The sequence below is a fragment of the Diceros bicornis genome, chromosome 13 (assembly GCF_020826845.1).
Source record: "Diceros bicornis minor isolate mBicDic1 chromosome 13, mDicBic1.mat.cur, whole genome shotgun sequence".
Lineage (NCBI taxonomy): Eukaryota > Metazoa > Chordata > Mammalia > Perissodactyla > Rhinocerotidae > Diceros > Diceros bicornis.
This window is the reverse complement of record NC_080752.1, coordinates 40,473,659-40,496,670: the sequence shown is the minus strand read 5'-3', so window position 1 is coordinate 40,496,670 and position 23,012 is coordinate 40,473,659. Positions and strand designations below refer to the sequence as shown.

Below are 23,012 nucleotides of genomic sequence, written 5' to 3'. Positions count from 1 at the left end.
CAGATACCGCAGCCGGTGGTATCTGAGACTGTGTGGTCTCACTGGCCCTGAATGCTTCTCTTAGTCCTGTTCGCAAGTCGCGTCTTGCAAACCTAACTGTGGTTCTTGATAATGAACAGTTCTCCTGGTCCCCCGCCCCGGGATGGAGGCACCGGGAAGCTACGGGCCGTTGTCCAGCGGGGGCGGCCCCGGGAGCCGGGAGCTGCGCCTCTCGCTCGGCGGGGCTGTCCCAGGGGAAGCCCGGAGAGTCCGGCCCGCGAGGGGCGGGCCCGCGGCTCGGCCTCCCCGCCGGCTGCGTCGCCGTGGGCCGGGAGGCGGGACCTGGCCCCGCCGGGCGGGCCGCGGAAGGGCCGACATGGCCGGGGCCCGGCAGTGGGCCCCCCTGCTCCTGTGCCTGCTGCAGTCCGCTCCAGGTAAGGGCGCGGGCCGCGGGGCGCGGGGAGGCGCGCGGCGGCGCGGGGCGCCCCAGCAGGGCCGTGCCCTCCCTCGGACCCGGACCCGGGGCTCCAAGGAGGGAGGGACGTGGTCCTAAGCCTGCCCGCAGCCACTGGAGCCGGCTGCGAAATCGGCCCTGCCCACCCACCACCAGCTTTCTTCTCCCGAGGACTAAACAGACCCGAGTCTTTGAAATTTCTTTCTTCTGGGTGGAAACTGATACAGTTTCCTAAGGCCAGTCCAGCTTCGGGTGAACCGGGGAAAACAGACAGTGGCACTTTAAAAAGCAGGCGCATTTATGTAAAAAGTGCTTTTTTTTTAAGGTTTCTTGGAAGCGCTGTCCCCTGCGTTAAACCACGCTTGACCCTGGGTCTTACGGGAAGTCAGACGGAAGTGCCCTGCCCTCCCCCAAAGTCTGCTCCCGTCCTCCCGCTGGGGGTGCCTGCTGCTCCACCAGGCCTGAGGGGAGGGAGCTCTGGCTTAGCCTGTGCCCTGCTGTTCTATCGAGTCACCTTCTTTCTGAGTCCCTCACTGGTGAATAAGGTGGCAGGGTACAAAATACCTTGAAATAGGACCCAACCACCAAGGCCCACCCAATACAGGGAGAAGGTCCCAAAATTGCCCCCAGGATATTCTACTAGTCTTAGACTCACAATTTGAGAGCTAGAAGGGCCCTCCAACATAAACTAATAATAATATTAAAAGCCAACATTTATTGAGCAACTTCTTTGCGCTGGGCACCACATTATCCTATTTAAGCATCACAACCCCACAGTCCTATGAGGTAGGTATTATTTTCTCCCTTTTCGCATGGGGAAACTGAGGCTCAGAGCAATTAAGGGAATTGCCCAAGAAGGAGAGCGGAGGTGAGGCACACAGAACGGAGAAGACTGAGGCTGAAGCCAGCATGGCCAGCTTTGGCTGTGGGGTGAGCAGCTGGAGCAGGGCCGTCCATCCTCCTAGGTCAGCTCAGCGGTGCCCCAGCCCCTGGGGTCTCCGCAGCAGTGAGTGTCACTGCAGCTGACGAGGGACAGTGTACCTGTAGAGGTGGGTGGGAGGGGGTCCTCTGTCCCCCTGTTTCACTGTCAAACTCAATAGTTTTCCCATCTGGACCTAGCTGTACTTTCACCGAGGAATATTTAATGTACACAACACAAACTGTGTGTGATGGTTTTGGGTGTCACACAGCCAGATCTAGATTCAAATCCTGGCTCCCACACAGACTGGCAGTGTGACCTCAGGCAAATTATTTACCATCTGTCTCTGAACCTAGTGCCCCTCCATGGAAGGGGAATGACACCCACCCCATAGGGTGGTTTGTCCTGAGGATTGAATGAGGTTTTGTGTATAAAGTGCCAAACCGTTGCCTCGCACCCTTTGAAGGCTCCATAGAAGGTAACTCTTCTAGCTGCCACTTCTCCACTCTGGCCAAGCTCAGACTTTGGACCTGTCCTGTCCTGCCCATGGGGTACCTTATAAGCTGCTTGTGGACAGTTTTGGGCTTCCTGCCGGCCACCTGCTAGAAAGTCCAGAAGCTGGGAGCAATGACAGCATCAGCATCCTGGTGATCCAGTTCCAGCTAGAGGACACAGGATGGGGTGGGAGCAGGCACCCATATTTGGGTCTAAAAGGCCAGGGGCGGGGAGCCCAGCTAAGAGCCATCAGTAGAACTGGCCCCTCCCTCCCTGATGCTCTTCTGTAACCTGTATGATTTCCATCATGGCCCACGTAACACTTCAGGGTACTGAATTCTCCCCGGGACCATGAGCTCCTAAAAGGCAGGAATGGAATTCTATTCCTCTTGGAAACCTCTGGCACACAGTGGTCAATAGATGTCATTGACCAATAGTGGTCCATAGATGTTAGAAGAATAAAGCTGAACATCCCCCATAAAGAACCTAGAGGAGGAATTGTGGTCAAGAGCTCAGACTCTGGAGTGGGCTGGGCCTGGATGTGAATTCTGATTGTATACCTCATTAGCTGAGAGAGCCTCAGTTTCCTCATCTGTTATGATCGTAATTAGTACCTACCTCTTAGGGATGTGAGGAGGATTGAAGGAGAAAATGCAGGTGCCTAGTGCCTGACACATAGTTAGGACACAGTACACATTAACTGCTCAATATTAGCAGCAGCAGCATCACCACCACTTCTTAGAGATGTCAGGGAAGACTCCCTGGAGGAACTGATGTTTGAATCAAGTCTTTAAAAGATTAGATGGTGAACACCAGGCAGCGAAAGATACCTGGGTTCAAAGACACCCAGAGGAACGCAGTGGTTTGAGAAGGGCAAGGAGGAAGATCGGCTGCAGCCTGGTGAGTGTGGGGGGAGCTGTCAGAAGAGGTCGATGAGATGGCCTGGCCAGGCCAAGCTGGCAGGGCCTCACGGGGCTCATAAGGATCGTGGACTTTATCCTGAGGGCAAGGGAAAGGCATGAAACTAGGAGTGGTGTAATCAGATGCATGTTTCAGAAGATGAGGGGGAGCAGTCAGAAGGGGGAGGTCCAAGGAGGGCAACTGGAAGCCGTTAAATGTGGTTAGGGCAAGTGTCTCTGAGACAGTGACGTCTGAGCAGAGATGAGAAGGAAGCAGAGGAGAGAGTCAGATGGATTTCCGGTGGGGGGTTGGAGGGGACAGTCTAGGGGGAGGGAACAGCTCAGAAAAAGGCCTAGAGGTGGGAGCTTGCCTCGCAGGCTCTAGGAACAGCAAAAAGGCCAGGGGACTGGAGAAGAGGGCACAAGGGCTGGTCAGCTTGGTTAGGGGCTTGTGGGTGATTGTAAAGACTTTAGGTTTTACCTTGAGTGAAATGGAGGCCATTAAAGGCTTTAAAGCCAAAGAGCGACATGATCTGACTTTCATTTTAGCCATTGCTGCTGTGGAGAGAACGGATTGAGGGGACAAGGTTGGAGGCAGGGAGACCAGTTAGGAGGCCTTTGGAATAATCCAGGTTATCCCAGTATTCACTAGTTTGCTCAACACGTGTTTATTGTGCATCTGCTATGTGTCAGGGCCCCTTGCAGGCAGGCTCTGGGGACGTGGCTGAGAACGAGACAGAGCCCCTGCTGCTTGAGACCCTCAGGCCTGTTCCCTCCTGGAACCCTCCAGATCCTGTTCTGTGGTGTTCTCCTGGAACCCTCAGGTCCCAGAGGAGCTTCCTTTCGTGGCACAGATGGGCGCTGAGGCCGAGGGAGGGGACGGGGCAGCAATACAGCCAGCCAGAGGCATGGCTGTGACTGGAGTCCTGACCCCCGGGTTCCCAGCCTGCCCCATGTCCCCTGTGCTTCAGCCACCCCACATGACTCCTGGTTCTCAAACTCAGCGAGCAGCTGACTGCCCACCATGCCCTCTTCAGCTCCAGATGACCCATGTCAAGACCAGCCAGGAGCTCCAGGCTTCATGACCTCTCTCTCCCCTACAGCAAGGCCCCGTTTGGCACCTCCCCAGAATGTGACACTGCTCTCCCGGAACTTCGGCGTGTACCTGACGTGGCTCCCAGGACCTGGCAGCCCCCAGGACGTGACCTATTTTGTGGCTTATCAGAGGTAAAGGGGAGCCTCCAGGCTTGGGGTTGGGGGGGGGTGAGGAGGTGGGCAGGGCTCGGAGGGCCTTCTCTGGGATAGCTGCGTTCAGTGTGGGCAGCATTTGCTGGTTCTCTGGGGTCCGTGGGAGACGGCATGTGGCAGGTATCTGGAGAGGGCATTTGATAAAAGAAGTAAGAATGATGTTGAACGGAGAATAGTGCACAGGTGACAGGCCTGCCACGGGTGGGTTGGATCTCTGAGAAAAGTCCGAGCAGGGCTTGGGTGGAGCTATGAGGGCCTGGATGTGGTGCCTGGACTTGTTCCAGCAGATAAGAGAGGGCAAATGTATCTCCTGCAGAGCCGTGTCAGGCATCGCTAAATGATCGCACTTTTCCCCACGGAGCCTGCACAGAACCTCGGGGTCTTTCTCAACTTGGCAGCCCAGGCAGCCACTATTAACCCAGATGAATCTGAAAAAGGAAGCAGATTCACCATCCGTGCCCATAGTGGGGAATCATTTGAAGTTCTCAAGTAGGAGAGTACAATGATAAAAGCAGGTACTCAGGTGGATTCATCTAGAATCGGTGACAGAAGGAAGAAATAATAAGGAGAGGGAACTGCCTTGTACTCAGGACCCATCCTGTGCCAGGCTGAGTGCTAAGGGCCTTGCACGAATATTTCACTGCTTCCTCCCAGTTTCGCCGGGCAGGCGCTGCATTCCCCCAAGTTAGAGATGAAGAAGCTCAGCTCAGAGAGGTGCCGTGACTCGCCCAAGGAAGATAGTGGTGGAGCCAGAAGAAAAACCCCAGTCTGTCTGACCCCAAGGCTTGTGCTCGTCCTGTTCCCTCACGGTCGCTCCATCCATTGCATGGAGATGTGAGTGATGGAGGCTTGGCTTGGAGGACAGACTGCAAGAGAGCTTTTGAAAGAAAGAGCTGTGTAGAACTCTGTTGGGAGGCAGAAAACGCCAAACGTGTGCTGTGTGTTTGCTGCGTGTCAGCGCTGTCAATGCATTAGATGTATTTATTCCATCTCACACAGCCCTGTGAGGAAGGCTTCAGTAGCTCCACTCTACAGTGGAGGAAATTGAAGGACCAAGAGTGTATTTTGCTCAAAGTCACACAGCTGGGAATAGTAGAGCTGGGATCAATTTATTAAAGAGTTGAACCCCCATCCTCTGGACCTTTGTGATATTTTCCTTCTCTTTTACACTTTTTAAACACCTGTGAGGATTGCAAAATGGTGATATTCTAATTGTATTATTTTTTCATTTGTTCACTGGAATTATTTTATAAAGACATGTTTCCCCTCATGTGGTATTTGATATTCAGTGGTACGATTCAAATAGGCAAGACAAAATAAGTGCTTGATTGTTTTTCCTTTTATTTACCAGTTTTCAAGATCATGAATTAGTTCCCTATCATCTCCCATGGGTGATCGATTCATTTGTTTTAATCATTATGAACTCAAGTACTTAAACATATCTGATGGTTTCAATCCATTGCAACTTATTCTACTCTTTGAAGCTTGAATTGTCCCACCTTTGGCCAGTGAAAGTCTCTTCAAATTGGCTCCTGAGTCCTTTTAACTTGGCCCTAGTTCTTTGATATCTTTATTGTTGCCTGTTATGATAAGATGTTCCGGGCTCTTTTGCACAATTCCTGACCTAAAACCTGAAATCATCGATTTCTCCATTTAGTAGGAAATAGTTTTAAAGAGCACAATCTGTGTGCTAGCTCTGTTAATCACTACTTAGCTATTGTTTTTAGATCTTTTCAGTGAACAGAGTTATGGTGATATATATGGTGATATATATATATCATTATATATATATATGTATATATATAGTAATCCCATCTCTATTCCTGGCTTCTACTGAGATGGCTGATTAAGCCCATGAGTCACACCCAAGATCTCTTTATCCAATGATTTTCCAGCCACACCCTGTTCTCTGCAGAACATGCTTTCTTATTCTTTACAGTATGCATAGGCTGAGAATTTTCCCATCTTCAAGTTCTGGTTCCTTTTTGCTTAACAATTCCTTCTGTTTATCTCTCTCCTCTGTCAGTTTACTACAAGCAGCGAGGAGAATCCTGGTCACATCTTCAACACTTTGCTTCGAAATCTCAGCTAAATATCCAAGTTCATTACTTTTAATTTCTACTTTCCACGAAACACTAGAACATAATTCAGCCAAGTTCTTTGTCACTTATGACAAGGATCACCTTTCCTCCAGTTTCCAATAAGACGTTTCTCCTTTCTATCTGAGATCTCTCCCGGATCACCTTTAGCATCCATATTCCTACCAAGTCTTTTCAAGATAGACTTTTTCTAACATACACCTCAGAACTCTTCCAACCTCTACCATTTACCCAGTTGCAAACCCGCTTCCACATTTTTAGATATCTGTTACATTAGCACCCACTTATGGTACCAAAATCTGTATTCGTTTGCTAGGGCTGCCATAACCAAATATCACAGACTGGGGGTCTTAATCAAAGGAAATTTATTTCTCACAGTTCTGGAGGCTGGAAGTCCAGGGTCAAGAGGTCGGCAGGTTTGCTTTTTCCTGAGTCCTCTCTCCTTCGCTTGCAGTTGACCAACTTCTTGCTGTGTCCTCACATAGCCTTTTCTCTGTGTGTGAAAATCGTGCTCCCCCTAAATTCATATGTTGAAGCCCTAACACCTCCTCCCTGCACCCAGCCATACGGCTGTATTTGGAGGTAGGGCCTTTAAAGAGGTAATTAAGATTAAATGAGGTCATAAGGGTGGGGCCCTGATCCAGTAGGACTGGTGTCTTTATAAGAAAAGGAAGGACCCCAGGGATGCTCAGACACAGAGAAAAGGCTATGTGAGGACACAGCGGGAAGGTGACCAACTGCAAGCCAAGGAGAGAGACCTCAGGAGAAAGCAAACTTGCTGACATCTTGACCTTGGACTTCCAGCCTCCAGAACTGTGAGAAATAAATTTCCATTGTTTAAGCCCCCCAGCCTGGTGGTTTGTCACAGCGGCCCTAGCAGACTGATACATGAGGTTTCTTTTCTTCAGTAGCAAAAGCTTTTGGTGTCCTGAGAAATATTTGCCTGACTCACCATCATGAGGATATTCTTCTATGCTTTTTTCTAGAAGTTTTATAATTTTAACGTTTAAAGTTTCTGTTTCTTTGTGACTTTTCAAAATTTCCTTCTTTTCAGTTTCTGTTTCTTTTAAGGCATTATCTGTTATTCATTTGCTCTTGTATGGCTTCTAATTTATTCTACATTTCTGAAATGAGGGTTTTTTTTTTTAATATTTGATACTCTCTTGTCACCTCCTTTCTGTTCTGCTACCTCCTTGCTGAGTTTCTCTAATTCTGTTTCATATTGTTCTTTCATGTCTGGTATCGTTTTTGTGTCTTATAACCCATTTTTGAGTAGTGGTTACAGTTTTGATCTGTTCGTAGATGTGTTTTTTGGCGTGTGTTTCTGACTTCAGTTGATTGCTTAGCTTATTCGTTTCTGTCCTTTCTTATTTTCTGTTATAAGTATTTAAAGCTATATGTTTCCCTCTGAGGATTACTTAACTGTATCTCATAAATTTTTATTTGTATATTTTTGTGGTCAGTTTTAGATATTTACAGATTTCCACCATAATTCTTTCTTTGATCCATGAGTTATTTTATTTTATTTTTTGTGTGTGAGGAAGATCAGCCCTGAGCTAACATCCGATGCCAATCCTCCTCTTTTTGCTGAGGAAGATTGGCCCCCAGCTAACATTCGTGCCCATCGTCCTCTACTTTATATGGGAGGCCGCCACAGCATGGCTTAACAAGCGGTGCATCGGATCCGAACCTGCGAAGCCCAGGCCCTGGCAGCGGATCGCGCGCACTTAAACCACTTGCGCCACCAGGCCAGCCCCCGCCATGAGTTATTTTAAAACATTTAAAAATTTTCAAACTTTCTTTAGTTCTCTTTTCATTAGTGATTTTTAACTGGTTTATTTGCAATCAGAGGAAATAGTTGGTAAGATACCTATTCTTTGAAATTTCTTGGTAGTTGCTGTATTTTTAGTAGTTAATATTTTTGTTAATATTTGTTAATATTTTGTTAATATTCATGTGCGGCTCAACCAGATTCTTCAGTTTGTTCTATATGTGTTCATTAGACTAACTTCAATGACTATGTTGTTCATTTTTTTTACGTATTTACTGATTATTTTTCTTTGTTCAATGATCAATTACTGAGTGAGGTGTGTTAAAATTTTCTCAGTGTAATTGTGGATTTTCTGTTTCTCCTGTAGTTTTGTCTGTTTTTTCTGTGTGGAGTGTGAAGCTATTTAGTAGGCACAAATAAGTTAGAATTTTTATGTCTTCCTGGTAAATGGAATCGTTTATCATTAGGTAGTGATTTTTTTCAATCTTTCAGTAGTTTTGTTCTGGACTTTGAAATCTATATTTTGTCTCATGTTAATATAGCTACCCCAGTTCCTTTTTTTGTTAACGTTTACATAGTATTACTCCACCAGGAAACGAAACAGAGGGATTCTTCTCAAAAATCTATTCTCTTTGCCTGCCCCCATCTCTGCTTTCTCCATTCATCCATGGCTCAGTCCCCAAACCCAGGAGTAGTCCTTGATTCTCCTTTTTCTCACATTCTACATCCAACCCATGAGCAAGTCCTATTGGCTCTACCTCCAAAATATATCCTGAATCTAACCCCTTCTCACTGTCTCTACCACTGTTCTCTCTTGGACCACAGCTGCAGCCTCCTAGCTGGTTTATCAGAGTGATCTTTTAAAAATATAAATCAGGGCCAGCCCCGTGGCTTAGCGGTTAAGTGCGCACGCTCCGCTACTGGTAGCCCGGGTTTGGATCCCGGGCGCGCACCGACACACCGCTCCTCCGGCCATGCTGAGGCTGCGTCCCACATACAGTAACTAGAAGCATGTGTAGCTATGACATACAACTATCTACTGGGGCTTTGGGCGGGGGGGGGGGGGGGCGGGAACAAGGAGGAGCATTGGCAATAGATGTTAGCTCAGAGCCGGTCTTCCTCAGCAAAAAGAGGAGGATTAGCATGGATGTTAGCTCAGGGCTGATCTTCCTCCAAAAAAAAAAATATGTATATATATATATAAAAATCAGATCACCTCAGTTCCCCTCTTCAGAACCTTCCAGTGGCTTCCTATCACACTTGGAATAAAATCCAAACTCCTTACCAAGATGGCGAGGCCCTGCCCACTCTGCCCACCCTGCCCACCCCCCTCTCCACTCCCATCTCGTCTGTCCACACCTCTCCTTCCCTGTCCACTGGGCTTCGGCCACATTGGCCTCCTTGCTTTTTCTGGCCAGGTCAAGCTCCTTCCCGTCATAGGGCTTTTGTTCTTGCCGTCCATTCCCCCAAGCCTTCACCTGGCTCCCTTCTCATCGTCACAGCCTTGGCTTCAATACTCTCTTCCTGGCCTTTCTCGAGCTGCCTTTGGAAGGAGTCACTCCCATGTTACCCTAAGGTCGCTGCACTTACCAGCTCTGGAATTTGTCTTGTTGATGTGATGATTGTCTCTCATCCCCTCCCACCAGAGTCTAAGTTCCTGAGGGCAGGACCTCATCTGTCATGCATTGCGGATTCCCCAAGAATAATACCCAACGCTCAGGTCCCTTCTTTGGATCTCAGTGTTCTCAGGAGGTTGGAGTCATGCAGGTCCCTTCTTTGGATCTCAGTGTTCTCAGGAGGTTGGAGTCATGGATGTGCATGTTCCCCTCTGACACCCACACAGCACCCAGCATGGTGCCAGGCACACAGCAGGTGGTCCACAAATGCCTGAATGAATAAACGTGGAAAATGGTTACTAGCACCAGGAATAGCAGCCACCACCACGGCCCTGTGAGGGATGCATGACAGATGAGGAGGCTGAGGCTCAGGGGCAGTGACCTGCATAAGGTCCCAGGGCTAGTGAGGGGCAGAGCCAACATTTCCCGCCATGCCTCTCACTCCAGAGCCTGAGCTCCTAACTGGACCATTCTCATCCTAGCTCAGCTGATGGTTAGACAGATGGACAATCAGGCAGAATGGAGGGACCAGTGATCACATGTTCTCTAAGTTCCCTGGCCCCGAGAGGCTGAGTCCATGGCCCAAGCTCTCCTGTCTCCTCCCTCAGCTCTGCAACCCCCAGACGGTGGCGAAAAGTGGAAAAGTGTGCAGGAATCCGAGAGCTGGCATGTTCTCTGATGTGCCTGAAGAAACAAGACCTGTACAACAAGTTCAAGGGGCGTGTGCGGGTGGTCTCTCCCAGCGCCACGTCCCCCTGGGTGGAGTCCAAGTACCTGGATTACCTTTTTGAAGGTAGGTAAGGGACCTGTGGGAGGCTCTCTCTCCAAGAACGTGGCTCAGTGGCACTGTCGTCCTAGCCATCTGTCTCCTCTTTCCCCATAGTAGAGGGCAGCTCTCTGTGGCAGCCCACCATGGGCTCCGGCCCGTGTCTGAGTAGCCTGACGTCATGGCAGGCAGTTAGGGGAGTTCCACCAGTGCCAGCCATTCAGTTTGCACCTCCTCTAATAATGTTCATTATCTTCTGTTGAGCACAACCTTGGTCATGAACTACACAGGCTCTTTATATACTTGTTCCTATTTTTCTTATGTTCAACCTCTCTCTTTAAGAAACAGTTTTTCAAAATTCAGGGTGCAAAAGTAATTTCTATACACTGTAGAAATTTGGGGGAGAAAGAAGATAAAAATAGAGAGGAAAACATTCCCCAACTTACCACATTCAGGAATCACCAGTGTTTCCACCCATAACAGTTAGTGAGGAGAGCACTTTTTCTCCCAATACATTTTATTTCTAATTCTCACAACAAACCCGTGGAGTTCATTTTCCTCAACCCCATTTTAAAAAATAAATAAAGCAAGACTCACAGAAGTTAAGTAACTTGCCAGGATGCACAGCTAGTAAGTGGTGGAGATGGGATGTGAATCTGGATCTTTCTGATCATGGATGAGGCACTGGGCCAGATCAAGAGTGAGGTGGGGTGGTAAGAAGGAGAGAATAAATACTTAGACAATAGCCTCCTGGAGCTTAGACCTGTAACTTGTTGTCCAGGCTTCTCAAAATGTTTGAGGGCAAAACAGAGCTTGAAGGGAGGGGAGGAAGAGATTGAATGAAGGATGGCAGAGAAGGAAGAGAGAGTATTTGGATGGGAAGAAGCTGGCTGGGTGGATGGATAAAAGGAAGAGAAAGATGGGTGGGTAAGGAGAGAGAAAGCATGGAGAGGCGGCAGTGACGGAGGAGTGGGAATGAAGGAGGCTAGATGGAAAGACACATGCTTCCTAGGAAGGAAGCAAGTATGGATGGAGAGATGGAGGATAGGAAGGCAGGCAGATGTATGGATCAGTGGTAGAGAGTATAGAAGGAAGGCTGGCTGCCTGGGAAAGGACAGAAGAGCAGAAGGGAAGGAGAGGCAAAAGAGGAAGAAAGGAAGGAAAGAGGTGTGGCAAGAAAAGAAGAATGGATGGATGGGAAGGATGGATGAGTAGAAGAGTAGGCTACGTGGCTAGATAAAAGGAAGGAGGAAAGTGTAAATGAATAGAAAGAAAGGATGGCTAGGAAGGAAGGCATGTTGGTTGGAAAGAAAGGAAGGAAGGATGGTTGGGAAGGTTGGATAGATGGAAAGGAAAGGAAGGATGGGAAGGCAGCCAGGAAGGCAGTCTGGTTAGAAGAATGATGGATGAATCACTGCAATAGTTGAATGGATACGAAAAAGAGATTAGAACAATAGAGGGAAAGATGCAGAGAGGTTACTTTTTTTTTTTAATTAATTTTTTTTGCCTCCCCCTCCCTGAAGGTCTCCTGATTCTTCTGTAGCACACCCCAAGCCTGAATGACCCTCCCTGGCTTTTTCTGCCCTCAGCTGCAGCCCAGGTCACTTTCTGTCTTGAGTTTTGTAGTTTGTGTATTTCATTTCCCCCAATTTCCTCCAATTCCCGGAGGTCAGGATTCGTGAGGCCTCATCTCTCCGTTCCCCACAGCTCCCTGCAGGGCTTAATACATGTCAGCGTCCAGTGGATATTTCCTGAACACATAAGTAGTGGCATCTCAGGGGAGCTACATATTTGCCCTGAGCACAGACACAGGACAGGGATGACCAGTGTGGTCAGAGCTCCCTGCTGGCTGGGAGTCAGGGAAGGCTGCACGGAAAAGCGGCATTTCAGCTGGACCTTGAACAATGGTGTATTAATTTTCTCTTACTGCTTTATTCCTTGTCACTTGCCCCCTCCATCTTCAAGCCACTGGGCAAGCCCAGATGATCTTGAACAGACTGTCAGTAGAAACGTGGACATTAAAGACTCTGCCAGTGAGGGCTCAGAAGGAAGTGAGGAGCATTATAGAGATAACCTAAATCTCCTCCGAGAATACTTAAATCATCATGAAGAGATTGTTAGTAGAAGTATGGATATGAAAGGCACTGTCTCACAGAATGAAGTGAGGTATATGTTACTGAAAACATGAAGAAGGGGGATGTCTGTTATATACTGGCAGAAAGCTTAGAAGTGTGTCCTGCAGGTATGTGGAAAGTAGGGTTGTAAATGATGAATTTGGATATATATCGAGGAGATTTCCAAGCAAAGTGTTGAAGACATGGCCTGGTTTCTTCTTGCTACTTACAGCAAAATGCAGAGAGAGAAAGAGAGAGAAATTGAGGGAAGAACCTAAACAAAAAGGAACCAGGACTTGATGATTTGGGAGATTCTCAACCTATCCAGATGGCTAAAGATACTAAAATTAAGAAATTTCTCCCAAAAGTGTGCCATAAAGAAGTAGCCAAGTGTGTGGTTGTACGATCTTTCACTAAAATCTCAGGAGGATCAAAAGATCAAAGTGTTCAGTCAAGAAAAAGGCTCTTTGAAAAGATTTAAGAGTATGAATCACAGTTCCCCTCGATCAAATCAAGGGGCCTCTACGATGCTAAAGAGTGATACCCCTCAGCCATCTCAGCTAAAGCCAAAAAGAGAGAAGGGCTCTCTCAAAAAGATTTGTGGACCTGGCTTCTGTCTATTGGAGTGGATCTCCATGACATCCACAGCAGACCCGTAAAGTTCTTGAGAATCTTATATCAGCAGAGACACTGCCAGCTTGGACTAAAAGGGACAGCCAGAGTATGAAATGAAAGAAGGCTGTTGGACCCCCAATTTCTACGGGCAAGAAGCGACTGATAAAACTACTTAAGTGCAAATACTTGTTACCTTTCATGAAAAGGAAGGATGACTCAGAGGGCAGAACCAAGATCCCAGAGAGCAGTGCCAAGAGCCAAGGAAAAGTATTCCCAGGCCTTGAAACCCAGTGGAGCTCACCTGGCTGGATTTCAAAACTGCTTTGGACCAGGAACTTCTTTTTACCTTCTATTTCTCTCTGTTTGAACCAGAATGGCTATAACTATTATGCTGTGCCCGTCCCACCATTTTTTATTGGGAGCAGATAACTCGTTCTTTAGTTTCACTGATGGACAGGAATTGTGCCCTGGGAGTCGTACTGAGTGGATGGTACGCAGATTCTCACCTGAACTTGATTTGGATACTTTAGATGATGAGATTTTGGAATTTGAATTGATGCTGTTAATGGGATGAGACTTTAGGGGACCCTGAGATGGGGTGAATGTACTGTGCACTTGAGAGGGTTATGAATTTTGGTGGTCAGAAAGAGGACCATGGCAGGCAGAATGACCCCCCCAAAGATGTTCATGCCCTAATGCCTGGAACCTGTGAATATATTAGATGTTAATATTACGTGGCCAAAAGGATTTTAATTAAGTTTATGGACCTTAAAATAGTGAGATTATCTTGGATTATCCAAATGGGCCCAATCTAATCCTAGGAGCCCTTAAAAACAGAGAACTTTCTGCAGCTGGTGGCAGAAGAGATGTAAAAGAAGGGCAAATCAGAGAGATCGGAAGTGTAAGAAGGACTCAATGTGGCATTCCTGGTTTGAAGATGGAGGGGCAACATGCTGAGAAATGCAGATGCCTTCAGAGCTGAGAGAGGCTCCCAGCCAACAACCAGCAAGGAAGCAGACCTTAGCCCTACAGCCACAGGGAACTGAATTCTGCCAGCACCTGAATGGGCACAGAAGTGAATTCTCCCCCAGAGATTCCAGAGAAGAGTCCGGGCCAGCCAACACCTTGATTTCAGCCTCATGAGACCCAGCACAGAAGACCTCGCTGAGTTCACCTGGACTCTGACCTACAAAACTATGAGATAGTAAATTTGTGTTGTTTTAAGCCACTAAGTTTGTGGTAATGTGTTGCGGCAGCCATAGAAAACTGATAGAAATGGACAGGATTCTGACAGACCAGTGAGATGTGAAGGGCACCCAGGTGGAGGAGACGACATGAGTACAGGCAGGTTCACCGTGAGCTTGGGCTGGTCATTTCACCTCTCGAAGCCTCAGTTTGCTCTTCTATAAAATGGGAATAGTGATATCTCCCTTCCAGGGCCACTGCAAGGCTTCAATAAAACGGCCGTGACAAACACTGATGCTGCTTCCCCCTGTTCACGAGAGCTCCCTGGGCTGGGTGAGGAGCAGGCCTGCCTGGAGCCAGGGGAACCGACGCACTGTGGCCCCCAGAGTGTACTGACTGGTCCTGTTCTGTTTCTACTAGTGGAGCCGGCCCCGCCTGTCCTCGTAGTCAGCCGGACAGAGGAGATCCTGAGCGTCAATGCCACATACCAGCTGCCGCTCTGCATGCCCCGGCCAGATCTGAAGTATGAGGTGGATTTCTGGAAGGAGGGGATGAGGAACAAGGTGAGAAGTCCCTTTCCTGCCCCCAGGCTGGGCCTCCCTCCCCCACTGACCCATCAAACCCCAGTGCTCCTCACCCTCCCAGCCTACTCCCTGCAGCCTCCTCCAAGAAGCCTTCCCTGCATACCCCTCACTCCTGGCAGTCACCCCCTGACTCTGTACAGTGCGGTTGGCCTGCGGCCCACCCCACCATTCTCCACCTAAGAGGCCAAGTACAGGGCGTCCTCTCCTTGCTTGTTACAGGTGGTAGCAGCACAGCCATTTTCTACTTATTTTTTAAATTTACGAAACCCTTTTGTTCCCCCAATAAAATCTGATTGGAGTATGATGGGCTACAGGAGGCCTGCTTGCCCAGGCAGTGCTCTGGGTCCTGGGGCTATAGATCATCCAGTGTGGTCCCTGCCTTCCAGAACCTCACGAATAGTCTAGACCAGCACTGTCCCCTAGAAATATGATGTGAGCCACATGTGTAATTTCAAATGTTCTACATTAAGTAAAAAGAAACAAGCAAATTTAATTTTCCTAATAGATTTTATTGCATCCAAAAGAATGTTATCATTTAAACATGTAATTAGTATAAAAATTATTGAGATGTTTTACTTTTTTTTTTTTTTCACTTAGTCTTTGAAAGCCAGTGTGTTTTTCATACGTAGAGCACATCTCAGTTTGGACCAGCCACATATCAAGCGCTCAATAGCCACGTGTGGCCAGCGGCTACTGCCTTGAAGAGGGCAGCTCTAGAGTTGTCTGTGTCTGTAATGGCTGAATAATGTCCCCCCACCAGTAGATTGGGAGGCCCTGAGGGTAGGAAACCTGTGGAATCTGCTGGTCCCAGTGAGGACCAGCAGGCCCTGGTGGGGTGCACACGGGAGGGACCCTGAGTGTCGGGGCTGCTTTCGAACCCAGACCATTGTCCCGACCTCGAGACTCAGTGGGAAAGAAACCAGGTAGTGTTGGGAAGAGCTCCCTTAATGCTTAAACTTTAATGCAGGAAAAGAAGATGCGAGGAGACACAGCTGTATCTTGCCTGCCGACCCCACCCCGTCCCGGCTGTACGGAGCCGGTCCCCACAGCATATCTGCTCACTCCTGCTTCTCTCTCCAAACAGACCCGACTTCCAGTCACTCCCCATGGCCAGCCCGTCCAGATCCCCCTCCAGCCAGCCACCAGCGGACAGCACTGCCTCAGCGCCAGAACCATCTACACCTTCGGTGACTCCATATACAGCAAGTTCTCTGAGCCCATCTGCTTCTTCCTGGAGGTGCCAGGTGCGTGCAAAGTGACAGAAGCAGGGACTTTTCCCCTGGGGCTGCAGGATCTTCGTAAGATGACGGTGAAGAACATGAGTCTGGAGACAGACTCACCTCCATTAAAATCCCAGCTGCACCACACTCACTGTGTGTCTTTGGGCAGTTTACCTGACCTCTCTGAACCTTGGTTTTCACAGTCTGTAGGTTGGGTTTATTCTTATGAAGATTAAATAGAATCATGTATGTGAAGCCCTCAGCATGTAGATAGCTGATAGACAGGAGCCGTTGTTGCTTCTGTAGTTGTTATGATTTTCCCTTCCTTAGGAGCCAACTGGACATTCCTGGTGTTACTTCTGCTTCTGCTGCCACTGCTGTTGGTCATTGCCACGGGGCGTGTGATCTGGAAGAGCTTCCCGGGGAACCCCTGGTTTCAGCAGGCAAAGATGCCACAGGCCCTGGTATGGGAAATCTGGGGCTGTGCAACAGAGGGGGAGGGGTGTTGAAGAGTAAGGAAGTAGGGTTGGACTTAGAGGTAGTTCAGATAGGCTATCAAGGTGGTTCAGCCTGCAAAACAACTCCTGTCTTCATGTCTAAATTTCCGCCATTAGTAATTCATTCCTTTGGCACCAAATTCAAACAGCAAATATACCTGGGAGGGAGAAGTGCCATAAGTCCCTTTAGTTAAATAACTTCATCTCTGCTAAGGATTTGTCAGGGGCCAAGAGCAGAGCCCCAGCCTTGGGATTCAGAAGAGATGCCCAGAAGGGGAGGGGGAGAGGGTTGGGCCAAAAGGCGAAGTCCAGAAGGATCCCAACACTTAGTTCACAATTTGACTGAGAGTGAGTCTTGCCCAAGCCAACCCTGAAATTTCCTCACTTCTCTGCTGGCTTACTCCTTTAGGAGCTGGGGGCCAGCTGGGGCAGGGGGAAGCCTGGAGAGGTCAGATGGGCCAGACTTGTTCAGATGAGGACCTGGCGAGGGAGGCTGGGCCACAGGTGAACCTCAGCGGGCACTAGGGTTGGGTGGGGGCCTTGAGGGTGGATTCGGAGTGTCCCTGCACACGGGAGTATTTTCAAAGCTCCTGGCTGCAGGCCCTGCAGGGAAGGCCCACTAACTGAACGACAGTCTCTGTGTTAGACGCATCTGCACCCCGCCCCATCCCTCCACCTTCCCATTACGTGGAAAGTCACCAGCTCGACTTCCAGCGGCCAGCACCTGCATCCTGGGGGCTGTCTCTGGCCTCTGGTGTCCACTCTGCCCGTGCACATGGCAGGCTGCAAGAGGCAGGGAATTAGCACCGTCGCTGCCCCCTCCATCCCTCCCCGATGGTGCTCTGAGGTGTGTGCGCTGCAGTGGCTCCCCGAGTCCCCAGCAGGGATAAGCTCCAGCTGCCCTAGGGGTAACTGGCCTGATAACAGCCCCCTATTGGCTGCTCCCCCGACTCCCGTCTAATTTTTCCACTCCCTCCCTGGCGTGTCCTGGGATCACTTCCCAAAGAAACTATTTACATGTGAATTTTTGTCTCAGGGTCTGTTTCCAGGGGAACCCAAATCACAACAGTCACGCTTCGGGAAAGCCTGAATTTTCAGTTCTTTTCTCCCCTCCCCCAATCAGGACTTTTCTGGACACAGACACCCCGTGGCAACCTTTCAGCCCAGTGGCCCAGAGTCTCCAGATGACTTGATCCTCTGTCCCCAAAAGGAACTGACCAGAAGGGTCAGGCTGATCCCTGGAGTCAAGGCCCCAGCCACCGTCCAGGCAGGATCAGAGAAGGGCGGTGCTGAGGAAAAGAAAGATGAGGAGGAGGATGAGGAGGACACAGACGACAGCATCAGCGTCCAGCCCTACCTTGAGCCACCTTCCTTCCTGGGGCAGGAGCACCAGATCCCGGGACGCTCTGAGGCAGGGACAGCTCTGGTCCAGGCCGAAGGCTCCCCTGGTTGGGATTCTTCAGACACAAGCTGTGCCAGCAGTGGGGGCTCGTCGCCCTGGGAAGAGGCTGGTTCTTCTGGCTATTTGGCCAAGAAGGGGCCAGGCCAAGGGCCGGGTGTGGACAGGTGTCAGGAGCCCCTCCCACAATCCGAATTATCCGAGGACTCGGGTTCTCTGGAAGAGCCCCCAAGAGATGATCTCTCCTCCTGGGCCAGCTGGGGCTCCTCGTCACCAGGGCTTAAGCTCATCCCCGGGGAGCCCCCAGTTTCCCTTCAGACACTGACCTTCTGCTGGGACAGCAGCCCCGAGGAGGAGGAGGAAGAAGAGGGTGGGATGGAATCAGAAATTGAGGACAGCAGTGCCGGCAGCGGGGGGGCTGACAGCTGCCAGAGCACCGAGGTCAGGGGCAGTACACTGGGGCATTACATAGCCAGGTGACTGTCCCCTGGCTTCCCACTAAGTGTGGTGCTGCTGAGCTGCCCAAGGACCCAAGATGCCACCGAGACTTGAGAGCCTGCGAGCATCATCACTGAGGTGCAGAGGGTTCTGGCAGCTCTTCGGGAAGCCCCAGCTAGAGGCTGTCTGCCAGTGGGGTTGAGCTCTAAAAAGACACCCCATCCTACGACCAACCGGCTTTTGGACTGAGCTCTGGGATGGATGGAGACAAGGATGGGCTGAGGTCAGAGGCTGGTCGGGTGTCAGATCACCGCATTGTCCCTGGGCTGACATGCCACATGGAAAAGTCATCCCTGGGCAACGTGAAACAGGTGAGGTCAGGTCACGGTGGAAATCAAGAGCTGACACCACAAGGGGCCATCTGGATTTGTTGGGGGAGGGAATTTGGAGGCACATCTGTATCAGAGTCGTGCCTTTCTCCAGCACCCACTGAGTTCCCTCCTCCCCCAAGTCTCGGCCTCCTGATTCATGAGTCCCCTAGGATGGGTCCTAGTGAGGAAAAATCCAGTTAGCTGAGGGTGTTGGAAGGGAGGGGTAAGGGTCGTCGTCATTCAAATCCCAGTCTCTGAGTCATGGAATTGCAGTTTTTTTGTTTTGTTTTGTTTTTTGCTGAGGAAGATTGGCCCTGAGCTAATATCTGTGCTCATCTTCCTCTATTTTGTATGTGGGTCACTGCCACAGCATGGCTGCCAACGAGTGGTGTAGGCCCACGCCTGGGAACCGAACCCGGGCCGCTGAAGTGGAGCACGCCAAACTTAACCACTGGACCACAGGGCAAGACCCAGAATTGCACAGTTTTTAATATCAGACAGACCTGGGTTCAAATCCCAGCTCTGCCATTTACAAATTGTGTGACGTGGGGTAAGCTGCCTTCCTTCTCTGTACCTTGGTTTCCTCATCTGTAACTGCCACCTGGGGTGTGGTGAGGTTCCAAGAGGGAGATGCATGTAGCATGGTGCCTGCCACGTCACTGGCTCCCTCCGCTCGGTGGCTGGTAGGACTCTCCATCCACCCAGGCTCTGAGGAGACCGCTGGGCATCTCCCACCTGTGACCCCTACCCTCAGAGCAACTGGAAGCAGTCACCTCTCAGCTCATCTTGCCTCTAGTCTACCTCCTTTCTTCCACCCTCACTGCCAACCCCTCCCCCCATCAGAAAACTCAGCTCTCAGAAGCCAGAGCCCAGCCAAGGGGGACCCTGGTCCCTCTCTTCCCAGCAAAGGAAGAACCAAACAGTCCACCTTCCAGGGGGTGGGGTAGCGACCCGGCAGAGCATTGGACTCCTGGACCTGTGACCCCTATTTCAGACAGAACTTTAGACCCTTTGGTTGATGACTGTGGTTGTAAAGAAATCCCCTTTTCCCTTCCAGTTATGAGAAACCAGTGTCTTCTGGAAACAGGTGATAGTCCTTACCTGGGGGTACGATAAGTGTTCTCAAACAACTGCTTTGTTAACCTACACCCACTGGTACATGGACGAGCCTCGCTGAGTTTTCGCCAATAGGGACCCAGATTTTTGTCATTTTTGTGGCCGGGGATCTGAACAATCTTGGCTCTGATCTGGGGCCTGCTATTTCACCTGCCAGGATTTACATTTCTCCATTTGTGAAGAAAGCATCTTAGTAGCCATTTTACTCACAGAGCTGTGTTGTTTGAAGCCAACATGAGGGTATAGAATTAAATGAAAGATCTGGAAAAGCTTCCCGAGGGCATCTGGTCGGGGGGTTCTCAAACCATGTTCCCAAAAGGCCTTGGGTCTCGTGGGGAGGACTGTCAGTTGCAGGGGGGCCATGGGCTGTAGGACTCCCTGACTTCAACCACAGAGGCAGCCCACGTGAGGTTGTGCTTTGGCAGTTCCACTGCTAAAGAAAAAGTTAGCAAGCCACTTTTTAAATTGAACACCTGTCTTTTGTTGCAGACAAAGAAGCTGAAATGGTAACTTACTATGTATGTCCCTAAGGGTGAGATCTTTGGTCTCTATATCCAGCTGGGCCAACCCCTGTGCCCTGGGCCATGTCAACTCAGTGCCGAGGTCTCAGCCAGGATTTCCAAAGGGCACTAAGCTGGCAGGAGGCCTTCACCACTGCTGGGCCTCACACACATACACACACGCACACACATGTGTGTACATTTCCACAGGGGTTGAGGCTTGTTCACTGAGCACAGGCGAGGAAGAACAAACCCTGGAACTGGAGAGGGCTGTGGCTCAGGGCCAGTTCCCAGGAAAAGACGCAGACCAAGGCTGATGTTCTTTCTGGAACCCAGCCGAGCTGCTTCATGGAGGTAATTTTGAAAAACGAAAAGTTATGGTCTTAGGCTTGTGTGAAGGAACCACTTTATTCTTAAACTTTGCTATTTTTTTTAAGCATTTTTTCCAAAGTTTAATTTCTGAGATAAGCTGAGCTCTCTAGTAATTCTAAATTTCAGCTCCTTTAAAGTCATTAAGTCATTAATGAAAAATGGTGGGAAGCATTAACGAAGAGCATGGTCATCAATGTAATAATTTGTCGAGTGTGCTCAGCACTTAACTGTTTGTTTACAAAGCCCTTGCGCCTACACGGGGCCTGGGAACTGCAGAGCAGAAGCCCCAGGACCACCCTTGAAGGCCATTGGGTAAAACATGGGTGCTGCCTTAGGTAAAAGCAACAGTATAATTCTTCGGAGTACTGAGAAGATTATATATTGTTCTTAGATATTTGTATTTATTTTGAATTTTGTTTATAGCATATTTAAATAATTCCCTAATTCTTGTTGGCGTCTACCCTAAAGTGTTTTAAATAAAGAGCTCTATTTTTAGAGAAAAAGACAGAATTGAATGGAAAAGTGTGTGCTCATTTCTTAAAGGCTCCTCCCCGCTCATCTGAGTGTTAAGACTACAGGGGGCTTGGGTTGGGTCCCCCGCAGCAGATCCAGATCTGGGATTTGGGGGTATAAAGCAGTACAGTGATTCCAGGAAGACAGGGAGGGAAGGCAGCCGGTCCAGGTGCATAATCAAACAGGTCACTGCTCTGGGCACCTGGGGCCCTGTCCCCCTGGGGGGCTTTGGGAGTTCAGTGTTGGACCCTCCAGATTTGTTCCCCTGCCGGGAGCAGGAGCTGGGGTATTGATCCACCCCCTCCCATCAGTCAGTCCTGGGCAGAGGGCCACTCCCTCCCACAGGGTTGCAGCCCTCAAGCTGAGTGCACGAGAAAGGTGAGTGCCATGGGGCTGGGGCTGGGACACCCACATCGCCTGCTACAGTGAGGCTGGAGCAGTGCCCACCACCCTGGCAGCTCACCCTATTCAACAATGGTCCATGGAAGGATACAGAACATTCTCTGTGGCTGGCCTGGCAAACCCAGACTCATTCCAGTAGATTTCTACTGGGGAGGGTCTCCCAGTTCCTAGTAATTCTCCCACAGTAACCGCCCAGCACTGTGGTTGCAGATTGTCATCATTTACTGGTGCCAGGGAAGGTACTAGACCCCAGCTGAGCTGATCCAGCAAGTCCCTTTCCCTGGAATTCCGAAGTCTTCCTTCCTTCCAGGCTGGCTAGGCCTGGAACAGGTAAGTTCCAACCTGCTACGGCCCTGTTAGCCACTTTGAGGAATGGGAAAGCTCAGTGTGCGGACAGACAAGAATGGGGCCGCCACATAAGCTGCCAAGATGAGAAACGATAAACCCTGTTTCTGGTCCATTCCGGAGGCGCAGCTGCAGCCCTGTCCTCGGCTTTCCTGCATGCTGGTTTTAAGCCATCTCCCAGGGCCTTCTATTACTTGGAACCAAATATCCTTGTCAATTCACATTGAGTGCACATCACAGCTTGTGGTCAGGTTGGGGCATCTATCCCCTTGAATGGATGTGCAGTAGGTCCTTTCCAAAAAACGGCAGAACTTCCTCTTCAGGTAATCACCAACCACCTCCCAGTCTGCCCTCCATGCCTGGTCACCTTTTGAGCTTCTCTTGGCCTGTTTGCTGCCACCTTCTGGACAGTGGTGGGATAGCAGGGCTGCTGGATTGCACAGGTTCTTACAAGAACAGTGCTCAGGGCAGCTGGGCTGGGAGAGGGAGAGTTGGGGTAATGGACGCTATATCCTGAGAACTCCTTCAGGGAAGGGACTGTTTTCCTCTTGGCACCAGCACCTGGCAAAGGGTAGAAGCTTGGTATTGAATAAATGAATGAATGGATGGATGAGTGAATTGATGTATGAATCAGAGTCAGTGAGGGACTGGCTGTGGCTGACACATATAAGGTGGCTGGAGATCTTGCAGTAGATACCATCCCAGATCCCAAATTCCTGTCACATATGGATGACCGTCCTCCCTCAACCCAGCATCTGCTCCGAGGGGAGATCAGTGCTGCTTAGTGAGTGAAATGACAAGGGAAGGGGCAGAAATGTGAGACAAAACAGTGCTTTAATCCCCTAATTGTAACTTATTATTATTTTCCTTATGATTTAGCTTTTGGTCAGTGGCTGCTTGCTTACAGTTTCCTTGAGCTCATTCCTGTTTGCACAAAATAGGACTAAAGTGATGAGAGTTTGGGGGGGTCAAAAAAAAAACCAGACCAGAAGGTATATCTCTGTCTAAATAATTGAGTCAGTTCCCTGAGTCAATTACTCAAGAGATACTGGTTGGCACCAGGACCCATTCCAGCCCAGGGAGCCCCACCCCTTG

The 23,012-nt window shown here is 49.6% G+C and overlaps 1 protein-coding gene across 2 annotated transcripts; it reads left to right on the top strand.

The window, feature by feature from the left end:
- The first annotated feature begins 346 nt into the window (after positions 1 to 346).
- IFNLR1 (interferon lambda receptor 1) lies at positions 347 to 21,160 on the top strand. Of its 2 annotated transcripts, XM_058553234.1 has the most exons (7): positions 347 to 413; positions 3,850 to 3,973; positions 10,089 to 10,273; positions 14,581 to 14,723; positions 15,829 to 15,988; positions 16,295 to 16,428; positions 17,585 to 21,160. In XM_058553234.1, exons 1-7 carry the CDS (start codon positions 356 to 358, stop codon positions 18,338 to 18,340), a joined length of 1,560 nt encoding a protein of 519 aa, XP_058409217.1. In that variant the 5' UTR covers positions 347 to 355; the 3' UTR covers positions 18,341 to 21,160. The 2 variants fall into 2 exon arrangements, with proteins under 2 accessions (XP_058409217.1, XP_058409215.1); XM_058553232.1 differs by lacking the exon at positions 347 to 413 and having other exon boundaries at positions 3,735 to 3,973.
- Positions 21,161 to 23,012: the final 1,852 nt, after the last annotated feature.

What these genes read in the sequence shown, in the direction of transcription:
- IFNLR1 (XM_058553232.1), top strand. Translation starts at nt 3,771, where the DNA reads ATGCCCTCTTCAGCTCCAGATGACCCATGTCAAGACCAGCCAGGAGCT. An exon ending in AGGAGGGGATGAGGAACAAG is followed by an intron (nt 14,724 to 15,828) that starts GTGAGAAGTCCC and finishes CTCTCCAAACAG; the next exon opens with ACCCGACTTCCAGTCACTCC. An exon ending in CTTCTTCCTGGAGGTGCCAG is followed by an intron (nt 15,989 to 16,294) that starts GTGCGTGCAAAG and finishes TCCCTTCCTTAG; the next exon opens with GAGCCAACTGGACATTCCTG.